This window comes from Nerophis lumbriciformis, linkage group LG32, assembly GCF_033978685.3.
Source record: "Nerophis lumbriciformis linkage group LG32, RoL_Nlum_v2.1, whole genome shotgun sequence".
Lineage (NCBI taxonomy): Eukaryota > Metazoa > Chordata > Actinopteri > Syngnathiformes > Syngnathidae > Nerophis > Nerophis lumbriciformis.
The window spans coordinates 1,502,704-1,526,645 of NC_084579.2; the positions used below are offsets into that span (position 1 = coordinate 1,502,704).

Genomic DNA, 23,942 nt, shown 5'->3' on the forward strand with positions numbered 1-23,942 from the left:
GATTGATTGATTGATTGATTGAGACTTTTATTAGTAGATTGCACAGTACAGTACATATTCCCTACAATTGACCACTAAAAGGTAACACCCCAATAAGTTGTTCAACTTGTTTAAGTCGGGGTCCACTTAAATTGATTCATGGTAAATGAATAATAATAATCTGCAACACCGACCTCGCCCTACAGGAGGCAGCAACGTCATGATTATTTTTTTATTTCAGAATAAAACCAGAAAACATTTGCTTTCCTGACACTACGGAACAAGGCATTGCCGGGTGGCAAGCACGTGACCTAGACCCCGCCCCCTCCCTGAAGGCGGGCAAACACCCAAAATGGCTGCTGTTTGTTTACATTTAGCAGCGCTGGCGTGAGAGTATTTTAAAGTGAATATACCACACACATCGCAAAAAATATGTGAATCTTAAGAGGAAATACTTTCCACAAGATTTAAAAGATTCCACTTTCACACTATCTGGTCAAAGTAGGATGTCCATTTCTCCAGAGGTGAGTAGTAGTAAATGTTGGCCACAAGTTGTCAAGTGAAAGTAGCGTTACTTTAGAGTCACGTGACTTAAGTAGAAGTCAAAAGTAAATATTAATTGAGTCAATATTCAGTGACAAAATTACTGATTAACTGGTGAGTGACTTCTGATTGTAGCTATTTTTAACAGCAGTTGGTTTGTGTACGCGAGACACTACTACAACATATACTACAAAAAGTTTTTTTTTCTTCATAAAATGGACATAAACAATTACCGTATATTACCAAATAGTAGCCCGGGCGTTTATTTCACAAAATGGGGTCAGACCCCGGGCGGCTATTAGGACATGGGCGGTTATTTGCACAAGGCTTTTATTTATTTTTGCACCAGCCTGCACCAGGCCATTATTTGGTTACAATGGTTAGTGTCCAGTAATTTTTTTTCGTACTAAAAACTTTAAATGTAAAAGCTAATGTAAACATACAAACAAAAAAAACAAGACTATCAAAAGACAAGAGATCAACAAGGCCTCGACAGTAGTGCAACAATGGGCGAGGGCGGACCTACGTCACTTCCGCCCTCCAATCCCCTAGCAACGCGGTCGCCATATTGAATTCGTTGAAAACAAACCAGCTCACAGCGAACACAGCATTGACAGAAAAGGCATTTAACGAGGTTTCACGGCATTTTAAACTGTTCTAAATGGCGTATGATTATGTAAATAGTCTTTCCAGTGAGGCTAGGTTAAGATACGAGTTAAAATGTTCTGTAGTTGGATTAAACGACTGCCCTTACCGCCTTCCAGCAGATGCGTGGACTGATAATCCTACACAATGGCCGGACATGGAATTTGGAAATCTTTATGTCTACCTCACAAGCGCACCAGGTCGGTTGTTAGCTTCGGTTGTTATATAACGAATGAATCACATAAAAATTGTTAAATCACCCAAGGTATGTTGATAAATGATAATAAGGATGACACGGTGGCTACCAGTATCTGTATATTTATTATATCTGTAGAGAGCTCATTCAAATTCAGTTCAGTATTATGATTTATTATTTGCTGAATTACTGGAAATAGCCTTTATACCGTATGTTATTGTTGTGCAACAACAACAACTTCAGCTGTCGAACGTTATTCAGTAAAAATTCAACGGGTTCAACATTAGCATGGACCAAGTTGTGGTTAAGAAGGTGGATTTTTGTTCCTTATATTTACCAGAAACGAAGTGATCCGAACACACGACCCGGGATTTTGGGGGACTCCAGTGAGAACCGTCCTCGTTTTCCCGGTGTAAAGCTGCGAGCCATTTGTCTCGTCTCTGTGGGCTTTTAGCACGCTTTGGCAGAACAAAATACGACCTTTGTTTTCCCTGTTTCCAGTTGTGGTTTGCACAACCAAAAACAACACAGTTTTTTGGCATTTTGGAGGCAGAATGACGGGTTTAATCAGCGCAGGTCGACAGGTTAAAGAGTCATGGCGACGGTTTGTTTTCAACGCCAGTCAGGTTGCTATGGCTCGAAGAACCCGTATGTAGCTCAGTTGCCCGGATGTCGGCCCTGCCCCATAGTCAAATAGAATACAAATACTAAAAATAAATAAACTTTTTAAATAAAGCAGCCTACCGGGAAAAATAAAATGATGGTACCAAGTACTCAAGTATAAAACCCACCATCAAAACAGAACAATAATACTGTCACTGTCCTTTGCCTTAATGCGGATCATTTTGCGGGACACACGGTGGTTCAGTCCACGAACGTGATGTATCCACTGACACAAATTAGCATCAAGCTCGTCGCTCACTTTCTTCCTACCTCCACCAGATAAGCGAGCCCGTTTTCCATCGATTGCCGACTGGGATTGTAGTTCTCCCTTTTTTTGTTTCCATTCTCGTACACGTTTTGGGTCAACGTTAAACTGCCTGGCCGCTGCCAAACCAGAATTCTGCTCCGCATACTTCACAACCGCTAGCTTGAACTTTAAGTCAAACTTTCTGTTCTTCCCCCTTAAAGTATTCCCGTCCATCAGTTGTGGTGTACCGGTATCCTGTTCATTCAACTCACTGCTGCTGTTGCTTGCCATTTTGAAACTTTTCCTCGTGGGTTTGTTGTTGTCGTTGAGTGTGTGTTACGCTATATGCGGTCACCCATTGCAATATGTTGATTACCCAGAATCCCCACGTAACGTCTGCTGTTACCGTAATGACCAGAATTATTGCACCTTTGCTTTTCCTTTTACCTTATAAATTGGGTTTAATGAAGTCAATTAGGGCTGCAGCTAACGATTATTTTTCTATCGATTAATCTATAGATTATTTTTTCGATTAATCGGTTAATCTATAGATTATTTTTTCGATTAATCTATAGATTATTTTTCCTTTTACCGATTTTTTTTTTTAATTTAAAATGAAGAGGAAAAAATAAATGTAGGCCAGTTTTTTCAAAAGGCATGGCTTTTATTTACAAAAAAAAAAGTATGGCCACTCAGTCAACATTGACAACAACATGACAAAATATTCTGTAACAATGTAAACATTTAAAACTTTTAACATTTAACAAAATTAAAAGTAGCTTATTTGCTTTTTAATGTGCAAATATAAAAGTAAACATCCAGTGCAAATCTTAATATTCTGGAATAGTATAAGCATTTCAAAAGTAAAAGTATTGCTTATTTTGCTTTAAAATGTGCAAAAATAAAGATAAACATCCAATACAAAAAAGTGCAAAACGGAAATATTCTGTAACAAGTGTAAACATTTCAACAAAAGTAAAAGTATTGCTTATTTGCTAAAATGTGCAAAAATAAAGCTAAACATCCAATACAAAAAAGTGTACAGTGTAAACATTTCAACAAAAGTAAAAGTATTGCTTATTTTGCTTAATAACACAACAATGATAGTATGATTAAAGTGAAAGTTAATTGTTCGTTTGTACATAGTATATGTAACTGTTAATGTTGTAAAAGGTATTTGCACAACTAATTAACGTTAGCGTTTGTGACACGTCTTGTGCCGTGGGGTTCTTTCAGGACCGACAGACTGAACGCCAGACGGCTTTGCCAGGTTTACAATCTTTTAATTTTACACAAAGTCTTTTCTCTTCCAACTGCGCGGATCGCGCACCTGGGCACGATTGCGGCGTCGCTCCCGGCGCGCCCCGCCTCGCCGCTCGCTCGCCGCCGCCGCCTCTCCACAGCGTTAAAGAGGAGCGCGTCTTTGTAAACACTGAACAGGCACGCCAAACGCGCCTCTCAGAGCGAAACGGTGCTTTAGTTTATGAATTTACAACGCAGATACAAATGACACATTCATGTTTTTGTGTAATAATGACAACGTATACGCACGCGGACGATTGACTTGTTGATGGTGATGGCAAGAACGCTGTCGGGGGTTTTCTTTTCAAATGTTCGTTCATAGCCGTTGTGCTGCTATGATAGGCCATTTCCGCTCGACACAGTGTGCATACAACAACATTATTAGGCCGTTTATTGAAATACTCCCACACTTTTGACGACTTTTGGCGTGCTTTTTTCCCCTCGCTCGCATCGTCTGCTTTGCGCTCCGCCATGACAGTAAAGTAGAGTGACGTAAATATGCGACGCGCCGACGCACAAAAACGGCGTCGACGTATTTACGTAACCGATGACGTCGACTACGTTGACGCGTCGTTTCAGCCTTAAAGTCAATATGATTTTAATCTAAATTATGCAAATAACAGCCCATGGGCGGCTATTTGGACATAGGCGTTTATTAGGAAGAGGCGTTTAATTCACAAAATGGGGTCAGACCCCGGGCGGCTATTAGGACATGGGCGGTTATTTGCACAAGGGCGTTTATTTGGTAATATACGGTAGTTCACTGTTTCCCAGACAATATCCATCAGGCCGTAAGACTCTTGAACGCATCATAATTAAATTATCCCCTCAGCTCCCCCCAAAACGGATTAACTCGCTGGAATAAAAAAGACAATATAACATACATCCATAAACGTGGACGCATGTGAAAAAGTGCAATATATTTATCCGTACAGTAATCTATTTATTTATTTATATATATTTATTTATTTTATATATATATTTATATATATGTATTTATTTATATATGCACCTTATTGCTTTTTTATCCTGCACTACCATGAGCTTCCATCCATCCATCCATCCATTTCCTACCGCTTATTCCCTTTGGGGTCGCGGGGGGCGCTGGAGCCTATCTCAGCTACAATCGGGCGGAAGGCGGTGTACACCCTGGACAAGTCGCCACCTCATCACCATGAGCTTATGTGACGAAATTTGGTTCTTATCTGTGCCGTAAAGTCCAAATTTGAATGACAATAAAAAGGAAGTCTAAGTCTAAATAATCGAAGAATATTAACAAAACGACTACAAGAAAGGAAAGAGAAAACAAAGGAATAAACATGTGCGAGGGATAATGCTTGAAAGATAATGAAATAAAAAAAACTAAAAGTAACACACAATGCATTTTGTCTTTGATTGACATAGCTTTTTAAAATGTGGGGCAATTTCATGGCCTCTTTTATATTTGTCATCAATACGAATTTTTTTTAAATTTCAGAATAAAACCAGAAAATATTTGTTTTTATGACTCTGCAAACATCCAAAATGGCTGCTGTTTGTTTACATTTAGCAGCGCTGGCGTGAGAGTATTTTAAAGTGAATATACGAAACAGATCGCAAAAAATATGTGAATACGACAGAGTGGATTTTAAGAGGAAATACTTTCCACAAGATTTAAAAGATTCAACATCACAGAAGTGCACTTTTCACACTATCTGGTCGAAGTATGATGTACATTTCTTCAGAGGTGAGTATTAGTAAACATAGACATGTTCTAAGGGTACGCAGCATGGAGCTCTACTGCCTACTGGCGCTGACGAGACGCGGGGCCGCCATCTTGGAGTGGTGATCAGTGCAATTCATTTGGCAGGAGCAATGAACTGTCATTCATCTTACCTCACTGAATACCACTGATTTTCACACGCTTTTTTGTCATACGTGTAGCTATGATAAAGGACACATGTTTTATTATTCATAGTTTGCTTAACAGTAATAGATTATTCTTATATGCTATAAGTGACCAGACGTCTGAGATCAAAACTGTGAATATAATCCCAGAGAAGGGGGGAAAAAACGGCCAGCTATTTTTAAATTCAAGAAACAATATGATTAGGTTATATATACATGCGTATGTCCTACATAAACAATGTGTGAATACATTAACGAGAGTCTCGCGAGAATGAGACCACTGAATCCACGAACAGGTCCATTGTCCTCAGGTGAAAGTAGCGTTACTTTAGAGCAGACCTGGGCAAATTAAGGCCCGGGGGCCACATGCGGCCCATTAAGCTTTTCAATCTGGCCCGCCAGGCATTTCCCAAATAATTATTTTAGATGTTTAAGATGTAAAGTGTAGCTGCCATTATGATGTGCACTCATGTTTTCAAATGACCGGAAGTCTTCAAATATACAAAATATTTCAATGGTTAGAATCTGTGCTTTTGCATGATATACTAGTTACTATGGTAATCGAATTAGTTACAATGGTAATCTAATTAGTTACTATGGTAATGTAAGTCACAGCAGCTCAGACGAGGCACCAAGCAGTGTGGGTGGGGAGCGTTTCCACAGAATGTTGCTAGAGCGGCCAGCCTGAAATGCTTGTGTCAGGGACAAAAGCGGAAAGAGATTTTTACAACAAAGTTCTAAAGCTTCATGATGTATCAGATACATCAGATTGTGAGTGTTTTTTTGGGGGGTCTTTTACCTTTCGCGTTCATATTTGGCTGTGTGTGTTGTAGAGATGCGCGGATAGGCAATTATTTCATCCGCAACCGCATCAGAAAGTCGTCAACCATCCGCCATCCACCCGATGTAACATTTGATCAGAACCGCACCCGCCCGCACCCGCCCGTTGTTATATATCTAATATAGACGATGCAAGGCATTAGTGAGGTTATAAAGCTTTTGCCTGTTAAAGAAAGGAGACTGATCCAATGCAGCACAGACATTCGCGTGCCACGCTGTCACGACCCAGACGCACACCAGTGCGCAATCATATGAGAGCCGCGCTGAGCGCACCTCCAAGCACGTCTCGCTGCTGGCGACGGCCGGGTATGGGCCCGACGCTCCAGCGCCATCCATTTTCAGGGCTAGTTGATTCGGCAGGTGGGTTGTTACACACTCCTTAGCGGGTTCCGACTTCCATGGCCACCGTCCTGCTGTCTATATCAACCAGGGTGAGCCCCACCCCTTTCGTGAGCGCACTGTGCGCGGAGTGACCTCTGTTACGCGCCCCCGGCAACAGGGGTGGCGGGCAGGTAAGCTGCGCGGGCGGAGCGCGCGGAGTGACCCCTGTTACGAGCCCCCGGCCACGGGGGTGGCGGGCAGGTAAGCTGCTTACCTGCTGCGCGTGACGCCGGCCGCGGCGAAGGCGGACGAGGCGGGGTGTCGGTGCGGTGGGCGCGGTGGTGACCCTGCACGTGCGTCGGGCCCTTCTCGCAGATCGCCTCAGCTACGGCTCCCGGTGGGGCCCTCTCGGGGGAAGGGGCCTCGGTCCCGGACCCCGGCGAGGCGTCCCTTCTCCGCTCCGTAAAAGTGTCCATCTCTTTTTTTTTTCTTCTTCTGTTGTGGCATATGCTGCAGGTGCCTGCTCGTTTTTCGTATGTGGGTAACAACATTTAACTATGTATATATATTTACCAATTGGTTTAACTGCCACCCGCCTGAATCTATTTAAAATCTAATTTTTTTTAATTTCATCCGCCCGATCCACGGATAATCCGCGGACTCTGCGGTTGTGCCCGCAAACCGCGCATCTCTAGTGTGTTGCATTTTTGTTGCTCACTTGATTGTAAAATATGTGGATGGAGAGGTGGTGTGACGTTCATATGTTGTCAATATTCAGTGTTTTATCATTCATAGTTAATATTGTAAATACCACATTCTTTATTTTCTTGTACATTCTGGGTGTCTCATTCAGTAAAAAAAAAAAAAAAAATTCCATTCCATTCTTTAAGGCGGTCTGTCATAACGTTTTTAGCATTCAATCAGACATAATTATGAGGTTTTGTATTAGTGTTTCTAAAAATCAGATATACTGGTCCCCAGACACATTTTTTTCTCTAAATTTGGCCCCCGAGTCAAAATAGTTGCCCAGGCCTGCTTTAAAGTAAAAAGTAGTATATTCATTGAGTAAAAGTAAGTCAGTATTCAGTGACAAAACTACTGAATAACTGGTGAGTGACTTCTGATTCTATATTATTGTTTAACAGTAGATGGTGTGTGTGTGTGTGTGTGTGTGTGTACGTGAGACACTACTACTACAAAAGAGACACTACTACAACATGTATTACGAAAGGTGTACAATCATTCATGTTTAAAACAAGGCTAATGTTAGCATATGCTAGCTAAAACATCTTGTTTTCTCTGTTCTTTTTCACACTTTGGAAGTAAACATTGAAGAGTCCTGTCACTTTTTGCAGCGTGTAGTTGGACCGGGTCATGTGACTGCCAGGCTGCGTTTGATTGGTGGAATGGAGTGACAGGTCACTGCGTGCTTACCTTGTATTGATGAAACACAGTCACGTGACACAAGTCCCTAACAAGACAAATTGATATATCTTTGCAAGCACTAATCAATAATTATTGATAAATATAATGATCATATCAATAAATGTAGCGATTGGAATGAAAGTCAGCGTAACAAAGTAATTGTTTCTTCTACACAGATATACTCAAGTAAAAGTAAGAAGTATTTTGCCTTAAAACTACTACCATAAGTAATTACTAGTGATGGGTCCGGCAACACCGATGCATCGGCGCATGCGTCGAGCTCATAGAGCAAAACCCTGTGTCGGTGCGCGTACCGCTTTTAGAAAGTCACGTGACCGATCATGAGCTGTTTTGGTCACGTGACCGATACACGAACTGTGTCGCACTGACACGCCTCCTCTGTGCCCTGTGAGCGGCTCTTTTCTACAGCCCGAGAAATAATAACTAAGAAGAGAAATCGTCTAAAATGTAATACGTCGGAAAAACTTTTTTATTTTTATTTTTTTATAAAAATGTGTAAAAAATAATAAAATAAAAAAAATTCCCAGTCCACAATCATCCACAACACGTTCTCTTAGATGTCCATGTTATGATACATGTTCACATTATTTATTGACTGTATCTAAAAAAGATACAAATATATTTTTATTTAAATGAAGATATGAAATAATCCTAAATGAAATATTTATATTATTGTATATACTAGGGCAGGGGTCACCAACGCGGTGCCCGCGGTCACCAGGTAGCCCGTAAGGACCAGATCAGTCGCCCGCTGGCCTGTTCTAAAAATAGCTCAAAGAGCAGCACTTACCAGTGAGCTGCCTCTATTTTTAAAATTTTATTTATTTACTAGCAAGCTGGTCTCGCTTTGCTCAACATTTTTAATTCTAAGAGAGACAAAACTCAAATAGAACTTGAAAATCCAAGAAAATATTTTAAAGACTTGGTCTTCACTTGGAATAAGCGGTAGGAAATGGATGGATGGATGGGTCTTCACTTGTTTAAATAAATTCATTTATTTTTTACTTTGCTTCTTATTACTTTTAGAAATACAATTTTAGAGAAAAAATACAACCTTAAAAATGATTTTAGGATTTTTAAACAAATATACCTTTATACCTTTTAAATTTCTTCCTTTTCTTTCCTGACAATTTAAATCAATGTTCAAGTAAATTTTTTTATTTTTTTTTATTGTAAAGAATAATAAATATTTTAGCTTCTGGTTTTTCGACGAAGAATATTTGTGAAATATTTCTTCAAACTTACTATGATTAAAATTCAAAAAAATTATTCTGGCAAATCTAGAAAATCTGTAGAATCAAATTTAAATCTTATTTCAAAGTATTTTGAATTTTTTTTAAATTTTTGTTCTGGAAAATCTAGAAGAAATACTGATTCATCTTTGTTAGAAATATAGCTTGGTCCAATTTGTTAAATATTCTAACAAAGTGCAGATTGGATTTTAACCAATTTAAAACATGTCATCAAAATTCTGAAATGTATCTTAATCAGGAAAAATTACTAATGATGTTCCATAAATTCTTTTTTTAATTTTTTCAAAAAGATTCAAATTAGCTAGTTTTTCTCTTCTTTTTGTCGGTTGAATTTTGAATTTTAAAGAGTCGAAATTGAAGATAAACTATGTTTCAAAATTTAATTTTCATTTTTTTCGTGTTTTCTCCTCTTTTAAACCGTTCAATTAAGTGTTTTTTCATCATTTATTCTCTACAAAAAACCTTCTGTAAAAGGAAAACAAATGTACGACGGAATGACAGACAGAAATACCCATTTTTTTATATATATAAATGTATTTATTTAGCTATTCTTGTTTAAATCACACTTACGTGTAACTTACAAATGACAATATATTTATTTATTTAAGTGTGTATCAAACTGGTAGCCCTTCGCATTAATCAGTACCCAAGAAGTAGTTTTTGGTTTCAAAAAGGTTGGTGACCCCTGTACTAGGGCATCAAATCAGTGTCAGTTGAGTCGGTCCATAGGTTGCCTGTAGGGATTTTTAATGTCCAGCAGATGTCAGTATTTAGTGACACAGTATCAATACAGTTTTTCAATGTGTCGAAACGCTTCATGACGCCTCATCAACCCATCACTAGTAATTACCCACCTCTACATGTATTTCCATGTGGATGGAAGATTCATTCAATATTCTGATGATGTCAATGATCGTTGTTATTATTCTTATTATGATTTCTAACTAGTGAAGTTGTCTATGTGAGAAGCTCACCTGCAGATGTGCTGACGTTAGAGTAACCATGGAGACGTCAACAGGAAGCAGAAGTCTCCAATGAGCATGCTGCATCCGTGTGTAGGGGCGGGGCTACACTGATCACACGTGGAGGAATGCGCCCGGGCTCCTCTCAGCTCGTTTTGCAGGATGAGCTCCACCCTTGTGGCTGGTGAGGGAGGGGGCGGGCTGAAACTGGGCCCCAGTCTGACTCACATCATCTAGGTGTGGCTTTTGCAGGCTCCTCCAGGAACTCCAGAGTGGCTGGGCCAGTTCTCTGCACTCGGAGCGAGCAGAAGAACAACATGACAGACCCTGAAGCTGTCTCCTCCCAGCAGAACGGTGCCGACCCGGCCGCTGAGTGTGAGCAGACACACACTGATTCTGGCGAGCAGCAGAAAGCGGCGGCGGCAGAAGAAAGCATTTCTGAAGTCGTGGAAGAAGACGAAGTGACAGAAGAACCTTTGGGTCCAGATGACATGGTGTGTGATTCCTGCATCGAGAGCCCCTGCAGGGCCATCAAGTCCTGCCTCACCTGTCTGGTGTCCTACTGTGAGGCCCACCTCCGGCCTCACCTGGAGAACCCAAAGTTCCAGAACCACCGGCTGGTGGATCCGCTCCGGGACATCGAGAGGAGGACCTGCGAGGTCCACAAGTGGCCCCTGGAACTCTTCTGTTACGCCGACGACTGCTGCTTGTGTCAGGACTGCGTGGACGAGGAGCACAGGGGCCACAACACCGTCGCCGTGGTCGAGGCTCGCCGCCGGGTCGAGGTAGGTTCTACACACACACACACACACACACATTTGGGAGAACTGGTGGTCTGTAAAGATAGTCTGAGACAAGATGAAATCTTCAAACGCATAAAGGTTGCTTTGACTGGTGATGATGATGTTGTGTACTCACACATGTGATCACTGTCTTAGGACTTAGACTTTGGATCTTTGTCCTGGTAACTTTACACTGTCACACATGCAAAGATCAACTTCAGCTATTTGTGGCCCTTTGTGACAGTCGCTGATCTTCACGTGGACATCAGCTTCCTGCTCAGAGCGTTCAGCTGCTTCCTTCTCTGTCACACACACACACACACACACACACACACACACACACACACACACACACACACTGCCTGTAGTTGTTGGGTCAACTGACATCCCTATACACACATCATGTTCGGTGTTTAGAGCCCCGTCATTTGTCGGGGCTCCATTTTGCAAGAAGCAGCGTGTGTAAAATGTCAGAGAATGACTTTTTACCACAAACACATTCCCAGCCCCTTCCTGCTCCGTCACTGATAATAATACATGGCACATTTCCCCTGCTGTTATTATTGTCCCCCGTGGCGCACAGTGTTGGTGCTGAGAAACATATTTTATGTACCATACACATTCATTAGCAAACCAACTGCTTTGATTAAAAAAGTGTTTTCACATAAAAGAAAGACTGGTGTACTTCCACCCAGGTACACTTGGTTAGGTACACTATCTTTACAAATAGTAGTAGTGACAGCAGTACTAGGTGCAGTAGTATAATGTTTTACAAATAGTAGTAGTAATAGTACTGGGTGCAGTAGTATAATGTTTACAAATAGTAGTAGTAATAGTATTAGGTGCAGTAGTATAATGTTTACAAATAGTAGTAGTAATAGTAGAAAGTGCAGTAGTATAATGTTTACAAATAGTAGTAGTAATAGCAGTACTAGGTGCAGTAGTATATTTTTTTACAAATAGTAGTAGTAATAGTACTGGGTGCAGTAGTATAATGTTTACAAATAGTAGTAGTACTAGTAGAAGGTGCAGTAGTATAATGTTTACAAATAGTAGTAGTAATAGTACTAGGTGCAGTAGTATAATCTTTACAAATAGTAGTAGTAATAGTAATAGGTGCAGTAGTATAATCTTTACAAATAGTAGTAGTAACAGCAGTACTAGGTGCAGTAGTATAATTTTTTACAAATAGTAGTAGTAATAGTACTGGGTGCAGTAGTATAATGTTTACAAATAGTAGTAGTAATAGTAGAAGGTGCAGTAGTATAATCTTTACAAATAGTAGTTGTAACAGCAGTACTAGGTGCAGTAGTATAATTGTTTACAAATAGTAGTAGTAACAGCAGTACTAGGTGCAGTAGTATAATTGTTTACAAATAGTAGTAGTAACAGCAGTACTAGGTGCAGTAGTATAATTGTTTACAAATAGTAGTAGTAATAGTATTGGGTGCAGTAGTATAATGTTTACAAATAGTAGTAGTAATAGTAGAAAGTGCAGTAGTATAATGTTTACAATTAGTAGTAGTAATAGCAGTACTAGGTGCAGTAGTATAATTTTTTACAAATAGTAGTAATAGTACTGGGTGCAGTAGTATAATCTTTACAAATAGTAGTAACAGCAGTAGTATAATCTTTACAAATAGTAGTAGTAACAGCAGTACTAGGTGCAGTAGTATAATTGTTTACAAATAGTAGTAGTAATAGTATTGGGTGCAGTAGTATAATGTTTACAAATAGTAGTAGTAATAGCATTAGGTGCAGTAGTATAATGTTTACAAATAGTAGTAGTAATAGTAGAAAGTGCAGTAGTATAATGTTTACAAATAGTAGTAGTAATAGCAGTACTAGGTGCAGTAGTATAATTTTTTACAAATAGTAGTAGTAATAGTACTGGGTGCAGTAGTATAATGTTTACAAATAGTAGTAGTAATAGTATTAGATGCAGTAGTATAATCTTTACAAATAGTAGTAGTAATAGTACTAGGTGCAGTAGTATAATGTTTACAAATAGTAGTAGTAATAGTATTAGGTGCAGTAGTATAATGTTTACAAATAGTAGTAGTAATAGTATTAGATGCAGTAGTATAATCTTTACAAATAGTAGTAGTAATAGTACTAGGTGCAGTAGTATAATGTTTACAAATAGTAGTAGTAATAGTAGAAGGTGCAGTAGTATAATGTTTACAAATAGTAGTAGTAATAGCAGTACTAGGTGCAGTAGTATAATTTTTTACAAATAGTAGTAGTAATAGTACTGGGTGCAGTAGTATAATGTTTTACAAATAGTAGTAGTAATAGTACTGGGTGCAGTAGTATAATGTTTACAAATAGTAGTAGTAATAGTATTAGGTGCAGTAGTATAATGTTTACAAATAGTAGTAGTAATAGCATTAGGTGCAGTAGTATAATGTTTACAAATAGTAGTAGTAATAGTAGAAAGTGCAGTAGTATAATGTTTACAAATAGTAGTAGTAATAGCAGTACTAGGTGCAGTAGTATAATTTTTTACAAATAGTAGTAGTAATAGTACTGGGTGCAGTAGTATAATGTTTACAAATAGTAGTAGTAATAGTAGAAGGTGCAGTAGTATAATCTTTACAAATAGTAGTAGTAACAGCAGTACTAGGTGCAGTAGTATCATTTTTTACAAATAGTAGTAGTAATAGTACTGGGTGCAGTAGTATAATGTTTACAAATAGTAGTAGTAATAGTAGAAAGTGCAGTAGTATAATGTTTACAAATAGTAGTAGTAATAGTAGAAAGTGCAGTAGTATAATGTTTACAAATAGTAGTAGTAATAGCAGTACTAGGTGCAGTAGTATAATTTTTTACAAATAGTAGTAGTAATAGTACTGGGTGCAGTAGTATAATGTTTACAAATAGTAGTAATAGCATTAGGTGCAGTAGTATAATGTTTACAAATAGTAGTAGTAATAGTAGAAAGTGCAGTAGTATAATGTTTACAAATAGTAGTAGTAATAGTAGAAAGTGCAGTAGTATAATGTTTACAAATAGTAGTAGTAATAGTAGAAAGTGCAGTAGTATAATGTTTACAAATAGTAGAAAGTGCAGTAGTATAATGTTTACAAATAGTAGTAGTAATAGTACTGGGTGCAGTAGTATAATGTTTACAAATAGTAGTAGTAATAGTAGAAGGTGCAGTAGTATAATCTTTACAAATAGTAGTAGTAATAGTACTGGGTGCAGTAGTATAATGTTCACAAATAGTAGTAGTAATAGTACTAGGTGCAGTAGTATAATGTTTAGAAATAGTAGTAGTAATAGTACTAGGTGCAGTAGTATAATGTTTACAAATAGTAGTAGTAATAGTAGAAGGTGCAGTAGTATAATGTTTACAAATAGTAGTAGTAACAGCAGTACTAGGTGCAGTAGTATAATGTGTACAAGTAGTAGTAGTAATAGGTAGGATGGAATGGTTGGGTGCCTAAAGAGTCACAGCCTTACTAGACATGGAGCTAAAAGGTGGACTGCAGGCTCCTAAGGTGGCAGGCAGTGACATGATGGCCCGGGTCTACCCAACATGGTGACCCAGGTCTACCCAACATGGTGGCCCGGGTCTACCCAACATGGTGACCCGGGTCTACCCAACATGGTGGCCCAGGTCTACCCAACATGGTGACCCGGGTCTACCCAGCATGGTGACCCGGGTCTACCCAGCATGGTGGTCTCAGGTTCCTCAACAGGAAGTTGATGAGAGGCTTCCTGGGCCGTCTGGACCTAGTGAGGAATTCCAAGTGAGTGTTTTTGTCCTCAGAGGGAGCTGAAAGACAAGCGCAGCGAGATGACCAAGACGGTGACGGCGGCGGAGAACGCCATCAACAAGCTGCAGCTCAACACCGTCTCCATCGAGGTAAAGATGGCGCCTGAAAGGTGGGCGTGGCCCACAGAAACAAACGTGTGAGCGTGCCGTCCGCAGCATTCGGTGACGGAGGTGCGGGCCGCCATGGAGGATCAGTTTGAGAGGCTGCGGGCGGCGGTGGAGAAGGCCAAGCGTGACGTGACGGACATCCTGGAGGGCGAGGAGAAGCAGGCTCTGAGGCAGGCTGACGGCATCAAGGTGCACCTGGAGCAAAGGTGCGGCGAGCTGAAGAAGACTCAGGCGCAGGTGGAGAAGCTCTCCAGGAACAAGAACGACGTGGACTTCCTACAGGTAACCATGGCAACTAAGGAAGTATTCTTGCAACAAAACTCTTTAATGCGTATCTCAATCTGTGCATCTGTAATCTGATTATTGTGTCTGTGTACTCAATTGTGTGTATATCTCAATCTGTGTGTGTGCGTGTACAAATTTGTTTCTGTATTTCGATTTGTGTGTGTGTGTAATTGCATCCTTGTGGGCATTTTTAATTTTGTGTGTCTCTCAATCTGTGTGTGTAATCAGATCTGTGTGTGTGTGTTTTAATGTGTGTCTGTATCTCAATCTGTATGTTAGTAATCAGATTCATGTGTGTACGTTTACTAATTTGTGTTTCCGTATTTCGATTTGTGCGTGTGTGTGTGTAATCACATCCTTGTGTGCATTTTTAAATTTGTGTATCTGTATTTCAATCTGTATGTTAGTAATCGAATCCGTGTGTGTGTTTACTAATTTGTGTTTCCATATTTTGGTGTGTGTGGGTGTGTAAAAACATGTATTGTAACACACACATCAAAATACGGGCACGCAAATTAAAACACACACATATCTAATTACACACATACAAATGAAAACACGCACACACGATTTGATTACACAAACGCATCAAAATAGGCACACAAATTAAAAGACACAAACAGATCTGATTACACGCTCACACAATTCGAAACACGGAAACAAAAATTAAAACACACACAAATCAAAATACAGACACACACTTTAAAACACGCACACACAGATTAAGACACAGACACACAAATTGAAACATGCACACACAGATCTGATTACACACACAGATTGAGGTACAGACACACACATCAAAACACGCACACACAGATTAAGATACAGACACACAAATGAAAACATACACACACAGGTCTGATTACACACACGGATTGAGGTACAGACACACACATCAAAACACGCACACACAGATTAAGATACAGACACACAAATGAAAACATGCACACACAGGTCTGATTACACACACAGATTGAGGTACAGACACACACATCAAAACACGCACACACAGAATAAGATACAGACACACAAATGAAAACATGCACACACAGGTCTGATTACACACACAGATTGAGGTACAGACACACACATCAAAACACGCGCACACAGATTAAGATACAGACACACAAATGAAAACATGCACACGCACACACAGATTAAGATACAGACAGACAAATGAAAAGATGCACACCCAGATTGAGGTACAATGAGTAGTCAGACATGTGAATGAGACTACAGACACACACTTGCAAATAGTTAAGCCAGAAGAAGAGTAACATCATGTATGTGTGATCACATGCTGTCAGGAATACTCTGAGTGGAAGAAGGAGGCGTCGGACATTTCTCTGCCAGGCGTCTACATCGGCCTGATGGACCGCCTGCACTCCTTCAGCCGTGTGATTGAGGACGCCACACAGGAGCTGTGTGCCATGCTGGACACCTCCTATGTGGACAAGATCAAGCACACCTGCAACACAGGTGAGTTCCTGCACACAGCAGAGGGAGGGAGTGGGGGAGGGAGGGAGCGGGCGTGTTGGCACTGGTGTGGAATGTTCCGTCTGGGTGTCAGCTGGGGAGACTCTCCTCACCTGAGTGACACACCTGGGACCTTAGTGCTGCAAGTGGAGCCTGGCTGTGAGGTCACATGCAGTATCAGGTACTTCTTCAGTATCAGGTACTTCTTCAGTATCACGTACTTCTTCAGTATCAGGTACTTCTTCAGTATCAGGTACTTCTTCAAGTACACCTTTGGAAGTGAAGTAGGATTGGAGGCCAGTACAAAAGGTCAATTAGTACCTCGCTATTAATCGTATTGTTGTAGTACTTGTAGTAGTGTCCTGTATTTCTTGTAGCTATTGTCATTGTGGGAGTGTATTTGTAGTAGTATTGTTGTAGTACTTGTAGTGTTCTTGTAGTAGTGTCATGTATTTCTTGTAGCTATTGTCATTGTGGGAGTGTATTTGTAGTAGTATTGTTGTAGTACTTGTAGTGTTGTTGTAGTAGTGTCATGTATTTCTTGGAGCTATTGTCATTGTTGGAGTGTACTTGTAGTAGTAGTATTGTTGTAGTACTTGTAGTGTTCTTGTAGTAGTGTCATGTATTTCTTGTAGCTATTGTCATTGTGGGAGTGTATTTGTAGTAGTATTGTTGTAGTACTTGTAGTGTTGTTGTAGTAGTGTCATGTATTTCTTGTAGCTATTGTCATTGTGGGAGTGTATTTGTAGTAGTATTGTTGTAGTACTTGTAGTGTTCTTGTAGTAGTGTCATGTATTTCTTGTAGCTATTGTCATTGTTGGAGTGTACTTGTAGTAGTATACGTAGTTTTCTATAGTTGTAGAAGTACTAGTGCACTTTAAGTTCTAGTAGTGTATTGTAGTTGTAGTACTTGTAGTGTATTCTTGTAGTTGTAATAGTGTATTTTAGCTTCTTGTAGTTGTAGTAGTGTATTTTAGCTTCTTGTAGTTGTAGTAGTGCATTGTAGTTTGTTGTAGTTATAGCAGTTGTAGTAGTGTATTTTAGTTTGTTGTAGTTGTAGTAGTGTATTTTAGTGTTGTAGTTATAATAGTTGCAGTAGTGTATTTTAGTTTGTTGTAGTTGTAGTAGTGTATTTAAGTTTGTTGTAGTTGTAGTAGTGTATTTTAGTTTGTTGTTGTAGTAGTGTATTTTAGTTTGTTGTAGTTATAGTAGTTGTAGTGTATTTTAGTTTTTTTGTAGTTATAGTAGTTGTGTATTTTAGTTCATTGTAGTGTATTTTAGTTTGTTGTAGTTGTGTATTTGTTTGTTGTAGTAGTTGTAGTGTATTTTAGTTTGTTGTAGTAGTTGTAGTGAATTTTTTTGTTGTAGTTGTAATAGTGTATTTTAGTTTGTTGGAGTTGTAGTGTATTTTAGTTTGTTGGAGTTGTAGTGTATTTTAGTTTGTTGTAGTTGTAGTGTATTTTAGTTTGTTGGAGTTGTAGTGTATTTTAGTTTGTTGGAGTTGTGCATTTGTTTGTTGTAGTTGTAGTAGTGTATTTTAGTGTGTTGTAGTTATAATAGTTGCAGTAGTGTATTTTAGTTTGTTGTAGTTGTAGTAGTGTATTTAAGTTTGTTGTAGTTGTAGTAGTGTATTTTAGTTTGTTGTTGTAGTAGTGTATTTTAGTTTGTTGTAGTTATAGTAGTTGTAGTGTATTTTAGTTTTTTTGTAGTTATAGTAGTTGTGTATTTTAGTTCATTGTAGTGTATTTTAGTTTGTTGTAGTTGTGTATTTGTTTGTTGTAGTAGTTGTAGTGTATTTTAGTTTGTTGTAGTAGTTGTAGTGAATTTTTTTGTTGTAGTTGTAATAGTGTATTTTAGTTTGTTGGAGTTGTAGTGTATTTTAGTTTGTTGGAGTTGTAGTGTATTTTAGTTTGTTGGAGTTGTAGTGTATTTTAGTTTGTTGGAGTTGTAGTGTATTTTAGTTTGTTGGAGTTGTAGTGTATTTTAGTTTGTTGGAGTTGTGCATTTGTTTGTTGTAGTTGTAGTAGTGTATTTTAGTGTGTTGTAGTTATAATAGTTGCAGTAGTGTATTTTAGTTTGTTGTAGTAGTGTATTTTAGTTTGTTGTAGTTGTAGTAGTGTATTTAAGTTTGTTGTAGTTGTAGTAGTGTATTTTAGTTTGTTGTAGTTATAGTAGTTGTAGTGTATTTTAGTTTTTTTGTAGTTATAGTAGTTGTGTATTTTAGTTCATTGTAGTGTATTTTAGTTTGTTGTAGTTGTGTATTTGTTTGTTGTAGTAGTTGTAGTGTATTTTAGTTTGTTGTAGTAGTTGTAGTGAATTTTTTTGTTGTAGTTGTAATAGTGTATTTTAGTTTGTTGGAGTTGTAGTGTATTTTAGTTTGTTGGAGTTGTGCATTTGTTTGTTGTAGTTGTAGTAGTGTATTTTAGTTTGTTGTAGTCATAATAGTTGTAGTAGTGTATTTTAGTTTGTTGGAGTTGTAGTGTATTTTAGTTTGTTGGAGTTGTAGTGTATTTTAGTTTGTTGGAGTTGTAGTGTATTTTAGTTTGTTGGAGTTGTGCATTTGTTTGTTGTAGTTGTAGTAGTGTATTTTAGTGTGTTGTAGTTATAATAGTTGCAGTAGTGTATTTTAGTTTGTTGTAGTTGTAGTAGTGTATTTAAGTTTGTTGTAGTTGTAGTAGTGTATTTTAGTTTGTTGTTGTAGTAGTGTATTTTAGTTTGTTGTAGTTATAGTAGTTGTAGTGTATTTTAGTTTTTTTGTAGTTATAGTAGTTGTGTATTTTAGTTCATTGTAGTGTATTTTAGTTTGTTGTAGTTGTGTATTTGTTTGTTGTAGTAGTTGTAGTGTATTTTAGTTTGTTGTAGTAGTTGTAGTGAATTTTTTTGTTGTAGTTGTAATAGTGTATTTTAGTTTGTTGGAGTTGTAGTGTATTTTAGTTTGTTGGAGTTGTAGTGTATTTTAGTTTGTTGGAGTTGTAGTGTATTTTAGTTTGTTGGAGTTGTAGTGTATTTTAGTTTGTTGGAGTTGTAGTGTATTTTAGTTTGTTGGAGTTGTGCATTTGTTTGTTGTAGTTGTAGTAGTGTATTTTAGTGTGTTGTAGTTATAATAGTTGCAGTAGTGTATTTTAGTTTGTTGTAGTAGTGTATTTTAGTTTGTTGTAGTTGTAGTAGTGTATTTAAGTTTGTTGTAGTTGTAGTAGTGTATTTTAGTTTGTTGTAGTTATAGTAGTTGTAGTGTATTTTAGTTTTTTTGTAGTTATAGTAGTTGTGTATTTTAGTTCATTGTAGTGTATTTTAGTTTGTTGTAGTTGTGTATTTGTTTGTTGTAGTAGTTGTAGTGTATTTTAGTTTGTTGTAGTAGTTGTAGTGAATTTTTTTGTTGTAGTTGTAATAGTGTATTTTAGTTTGTTGGAGTTGTAGTGTATTTTAGTTTGTTGGAGTTGTGCATTTGTTTGTTGTAGTTGTAGTAGTGTATTTTAGTTTGTTGTAGTCATAATAGTTGTAGTAGTGTATTTTAGTTTGTTGTAGTACTGTATTTTAGTTTGTTGTAGTAGTGTATTTTAATATGTTGTAGTAGTGTATTATAGGTATTTTAGTTTGTTGTAGTTGTAGTCTTGTATACTAGTTTGTTGTAGTGTTCTTGTAGTTGTATTTTTAGTAGAGTACTTATAGTTTTTGTAGCTGTAGTACCTGTAGTAGTTTCTTGTAGTTGTAGTATTTGTTACTGTACGTTTCTTATAGTTCTCGTAGTTATAGTTGTGTACTTGTAGTTCTTGTAGTAAATCGGTAGTGTAGTTTCTTGTACTTATACAGTATCAGTTGTAGTATTGTACTTGTAGTTCTTTTAGTTGTGGTAGTGTACTTAGTTTCTTTTACATAAATAGATATTTGAAGTGTATATTAATATGGTAATGGATGAAGGAAGTATTAAAGTACATATTGATGGTGCAGATAAGATATTAAAGTATATATTGATGGTGCAGATAAGATAAATATTAAAGTATATATTGATGGTGCAGATAAGATAAATATTCAAGTATATATTGATGGTGCAGATAAGATAAGATATTAAAGTATATATTGATGGTGCAGATAAGATACATATATATTGATGGTGCAGATAAGATATTAAAGTATATATTGATGGTGCAGATAAGATAAATATTCAAGTATATATTGATGGTGCAGATAAGATAAATATTAAAGTATATATTGATGGTGCAGATAATATATTAAAGTATATATTGATGGTGCAGATAAGATATTCAAGTATATATTGATGGTGCAGATAAGATATTAAAGTATATATTGATGGTGCAGATAAGATAAATATATATTGATGGTGCAGATAAGATATTCAAGTATATATTGATGGTGCAGATAAGATGGGCATCAAGACGACGGTGCAGGCCATGGTGGCGTCCAAACACAACATGACCCTCCCTGACCCCGTGACCCGGGAGGACTTCCTCAAGTGTGAGTGTGTGAACGTGGCCCTCCTGACCTTTGACCCGCAGCACTGACCGGGTGTCCCCCTTACAGACGGCGCCCAGGTGAGCTTTGACGGGGACACGGCTCACGTCTTCCTGCGTCTGACCGAAGACAACCGCAAGGTGACCAACACCACGCCCTGGCAGCACCCGTACCCCGACCTGCCCGAGCGCTTTGACGGCTGGCGCCAGGTGCTGGCGGCCGAGAGCTTCTACCTGGGCCGCCATTACTTTGAGGCGGACATCAGCGGCGAGGGCACGCACCTGGGCCTGACCTACAAGAGCATCGAGCGCAAAGGTGAGGAGAGCAACGGCTGCATCGCCGCCAACAACTTCTCCTGGTGCCTCCAGTGGAACGGACGCAGCTTCTCCGCCTGGCACAGCGGCGTGGAGACGCCCCTCAGCGTGGGCAAGTTCACGCGCCTCGGCGTCTACGTGGACTCGCCCAAGGGCCTCCTGGGCTTCTACGGCGTGGACCACGTCATGACGCTCATCCACAGCTACCACGCCGACTTCCTGGAGCCGCTCTATCCCGCCTTCTGGTTGTCCAAGAAGGAGAACGTGGTGGCTTTGGTGGCGCCTGGCGAGCCCTTGCCTCTCAAGAGCCCCTCCCCTCCCACCTCGCCCACCAATGGCGTTCCTCTGCCCTGAACACCTGTGCACTCATCACCACACAGTTACACAAATCACATCCATCCACGGGCCAGGGACTTGTCAACCAAAAATATCAAACACACAAGTTAAAACATGCACACAGATCTGATTACACACACACATCAAAATATAGACACACAATTTAAAACACACACTCATGGATCTGATTACACACACACAAATCAAAACACACACACACACAGATCTGATTACACACACACAGATTGAGATACAGACACACAAATTAAAACACACACACAGATCTGATTACACAACGATTGAGATACAGACACACACATTAAAACACACACACACATATCTAATTACACACACACAGATTGAGATACAGACACACAGATTAAAATAGGCACACACAGATCTGATTACACACACAGATTGAGATACAGACACACACATTAAAATACACACACACAGATCTGATTACACACACACAGATTGAGATACAGACACACAAATTAAAACACGCACACACAGATCTGATTACACACACAGATTGAGATACAGACACACACATTAAAATACACACACAATCTGATTACACACACACAGATTGAGATACAGACACACAAATTAAAACACGCACACACAGATCTGATTAGATACACACACACACAGATTGAGATACAGACACAAAAGTTAAAACACACACACAGATTGAGATACAGACACACAAATTAAAACACGCACACACAGATCTGATTAGATACACACACACACACACACACAGATTGAGATACAGACACACAAATTAAAACACACACACACATATCTGATTACACACACACACAGATTGAGATACAGACACACAAATTAAAACACGCACACACAGATCTGATTAGATACACACACACACACAGATTGAGATACAGACACACAAATTAAAACACGCACACACAGATCTGATTAGATACACACACACACACAGATTGAGATACAGACACACAAATTAAAACACACACACACATATCTGATTACACACACACACAGATTGAGATACAGACACACAAATTAAAACACGCACACACAGATCTGATTAGATACACACACACAGATTGAGATACAGACACACAAGTTAAAACACACACACACATTGAGATACAGACACACAAATTAAAACACGCACACACAGATCTGATTACACACACACAGATTGAGATACAGACACACAAATTAATACACACAGATCTGATTACACACACAGATTGAGATACAGACACACACATTAAATACACACACACACAGATCTGATTACACACACACAGATTGAGATACAGACACACAAATTAATACACACACAGATCTGATTACACACACAGATTGAGATACAGACACACAAATTAAAACACGCACACACAGATCTGATTAGATACACACACAGATTGAGATACAGACACACAAGTTAAAACGCACAAGACAGATTGACATACAGACACACAAATTAAAACACGCACACACAGATCTGATTACACACACACACACAGAGATTGAGATACGGACACACAAATTAAAACACACACACAGATCTGATTACACACACACACACAGATTGAGATACAGACACACAAATTAAAACACGCACACACAGATCTGATTAGATACACACACACACACAGATTGAGATACAGACACACAAATTAAAACACACACACACAGATTGACATACAGACACACAAATTAAAACACGCGCACACAGATCTGATTACACACACACACAGATTGAGATACAGACACACAAATTAAAACATGCACACGCATGGGATTACACACACCCAGATTGAGATACAGACACACAAATTAAAACACGCACACACAGATCTGATTACACACAGATTGAGATACAGACACACTTTAAAACACACACACACAGATCTGATTACACACACCCAGATTGAGATACAGACACACAAATTAAAACATGCACACACAGATCTGATTACACACAGATTGGGATACAGACACACAAATGAGTACACAGACGTGTGAATCTCATTACACACACCCAGATTGAGGTACAGACACATAAATTAAAACATGCACACACAGATCTGATTACACACACAA

The 23,942-nt window shown here is 38.6% G+C and overlaps 1 protein-coding gene across 3 annotated transcripts; it reads left to right on the forward strand.

The window, feature by feature from the left end:
* Positions 1-388: 388 nt before the first annotated feature.
* Positions 389-21,912, forward strand: trim16 (tripartite motif containing 16). Of its 3 annotated transcripts, none has more exons than XM_061926921.1 (7): positions 389-503; positions 10,537-11,069; positions 14,842-14,937; positions 15,004-15,237; positions 16,551-16,722; positions 21,097-21,192; positions 21,259-21,912. In XM_061926921.1, the coding sequence occupies exons 2-7, from the start codon at positions 10,602-10,604 to the stop codon at positions 21,855-21,857; spliced, it is 1,665 nt and encodes a 554-aa protein (XP_061782905.1). In that variant the 5' UTR covers positions 389-503; positions 10,537-10,601; the 3' UTR covers positions 21,858-21,912. The 3 variants fall into 3 exon arrangements, with proteins under 3 accessions (XP_061782905.1, XP_061782904.1, XP_061782903.1); XM_061926920.1 differs by lacking the exon at positions 389-503 and adding an exon at positions 10,378-10,468; XM_061926919.1 differs by lacking the exon at positions 389-503 and adding an exon at positions 10,432-10,468 and having other exon boundaries at positions 10,522-11,069.
* Positions 21,913-23,942: the final 2,030 nt, after the last annotated feature.

Bases quoted from the DNA above. Each gene is read 5' to 3' on its own strand.
- trim16 (XM_061926919.1), top strand. From the start codon at position 10,447: ATGAGCTCCACCCTTGTGGCTG. The intron at 16,723-21,096 runs GTGAGTTCCTGC...TTGATGGTGCAG, and splicing joins CAAGCACACCTGCAACACAG to ATAAGATGGGCATCAAGACG. The intron at 21,193-21,258 runs GTGAGTGTGTGA...TCCCCCTTACAG, and splicing joins CCGGGAGGACTTCCTCAAGT to ACGGCGCCCAGGTGAGCTTT.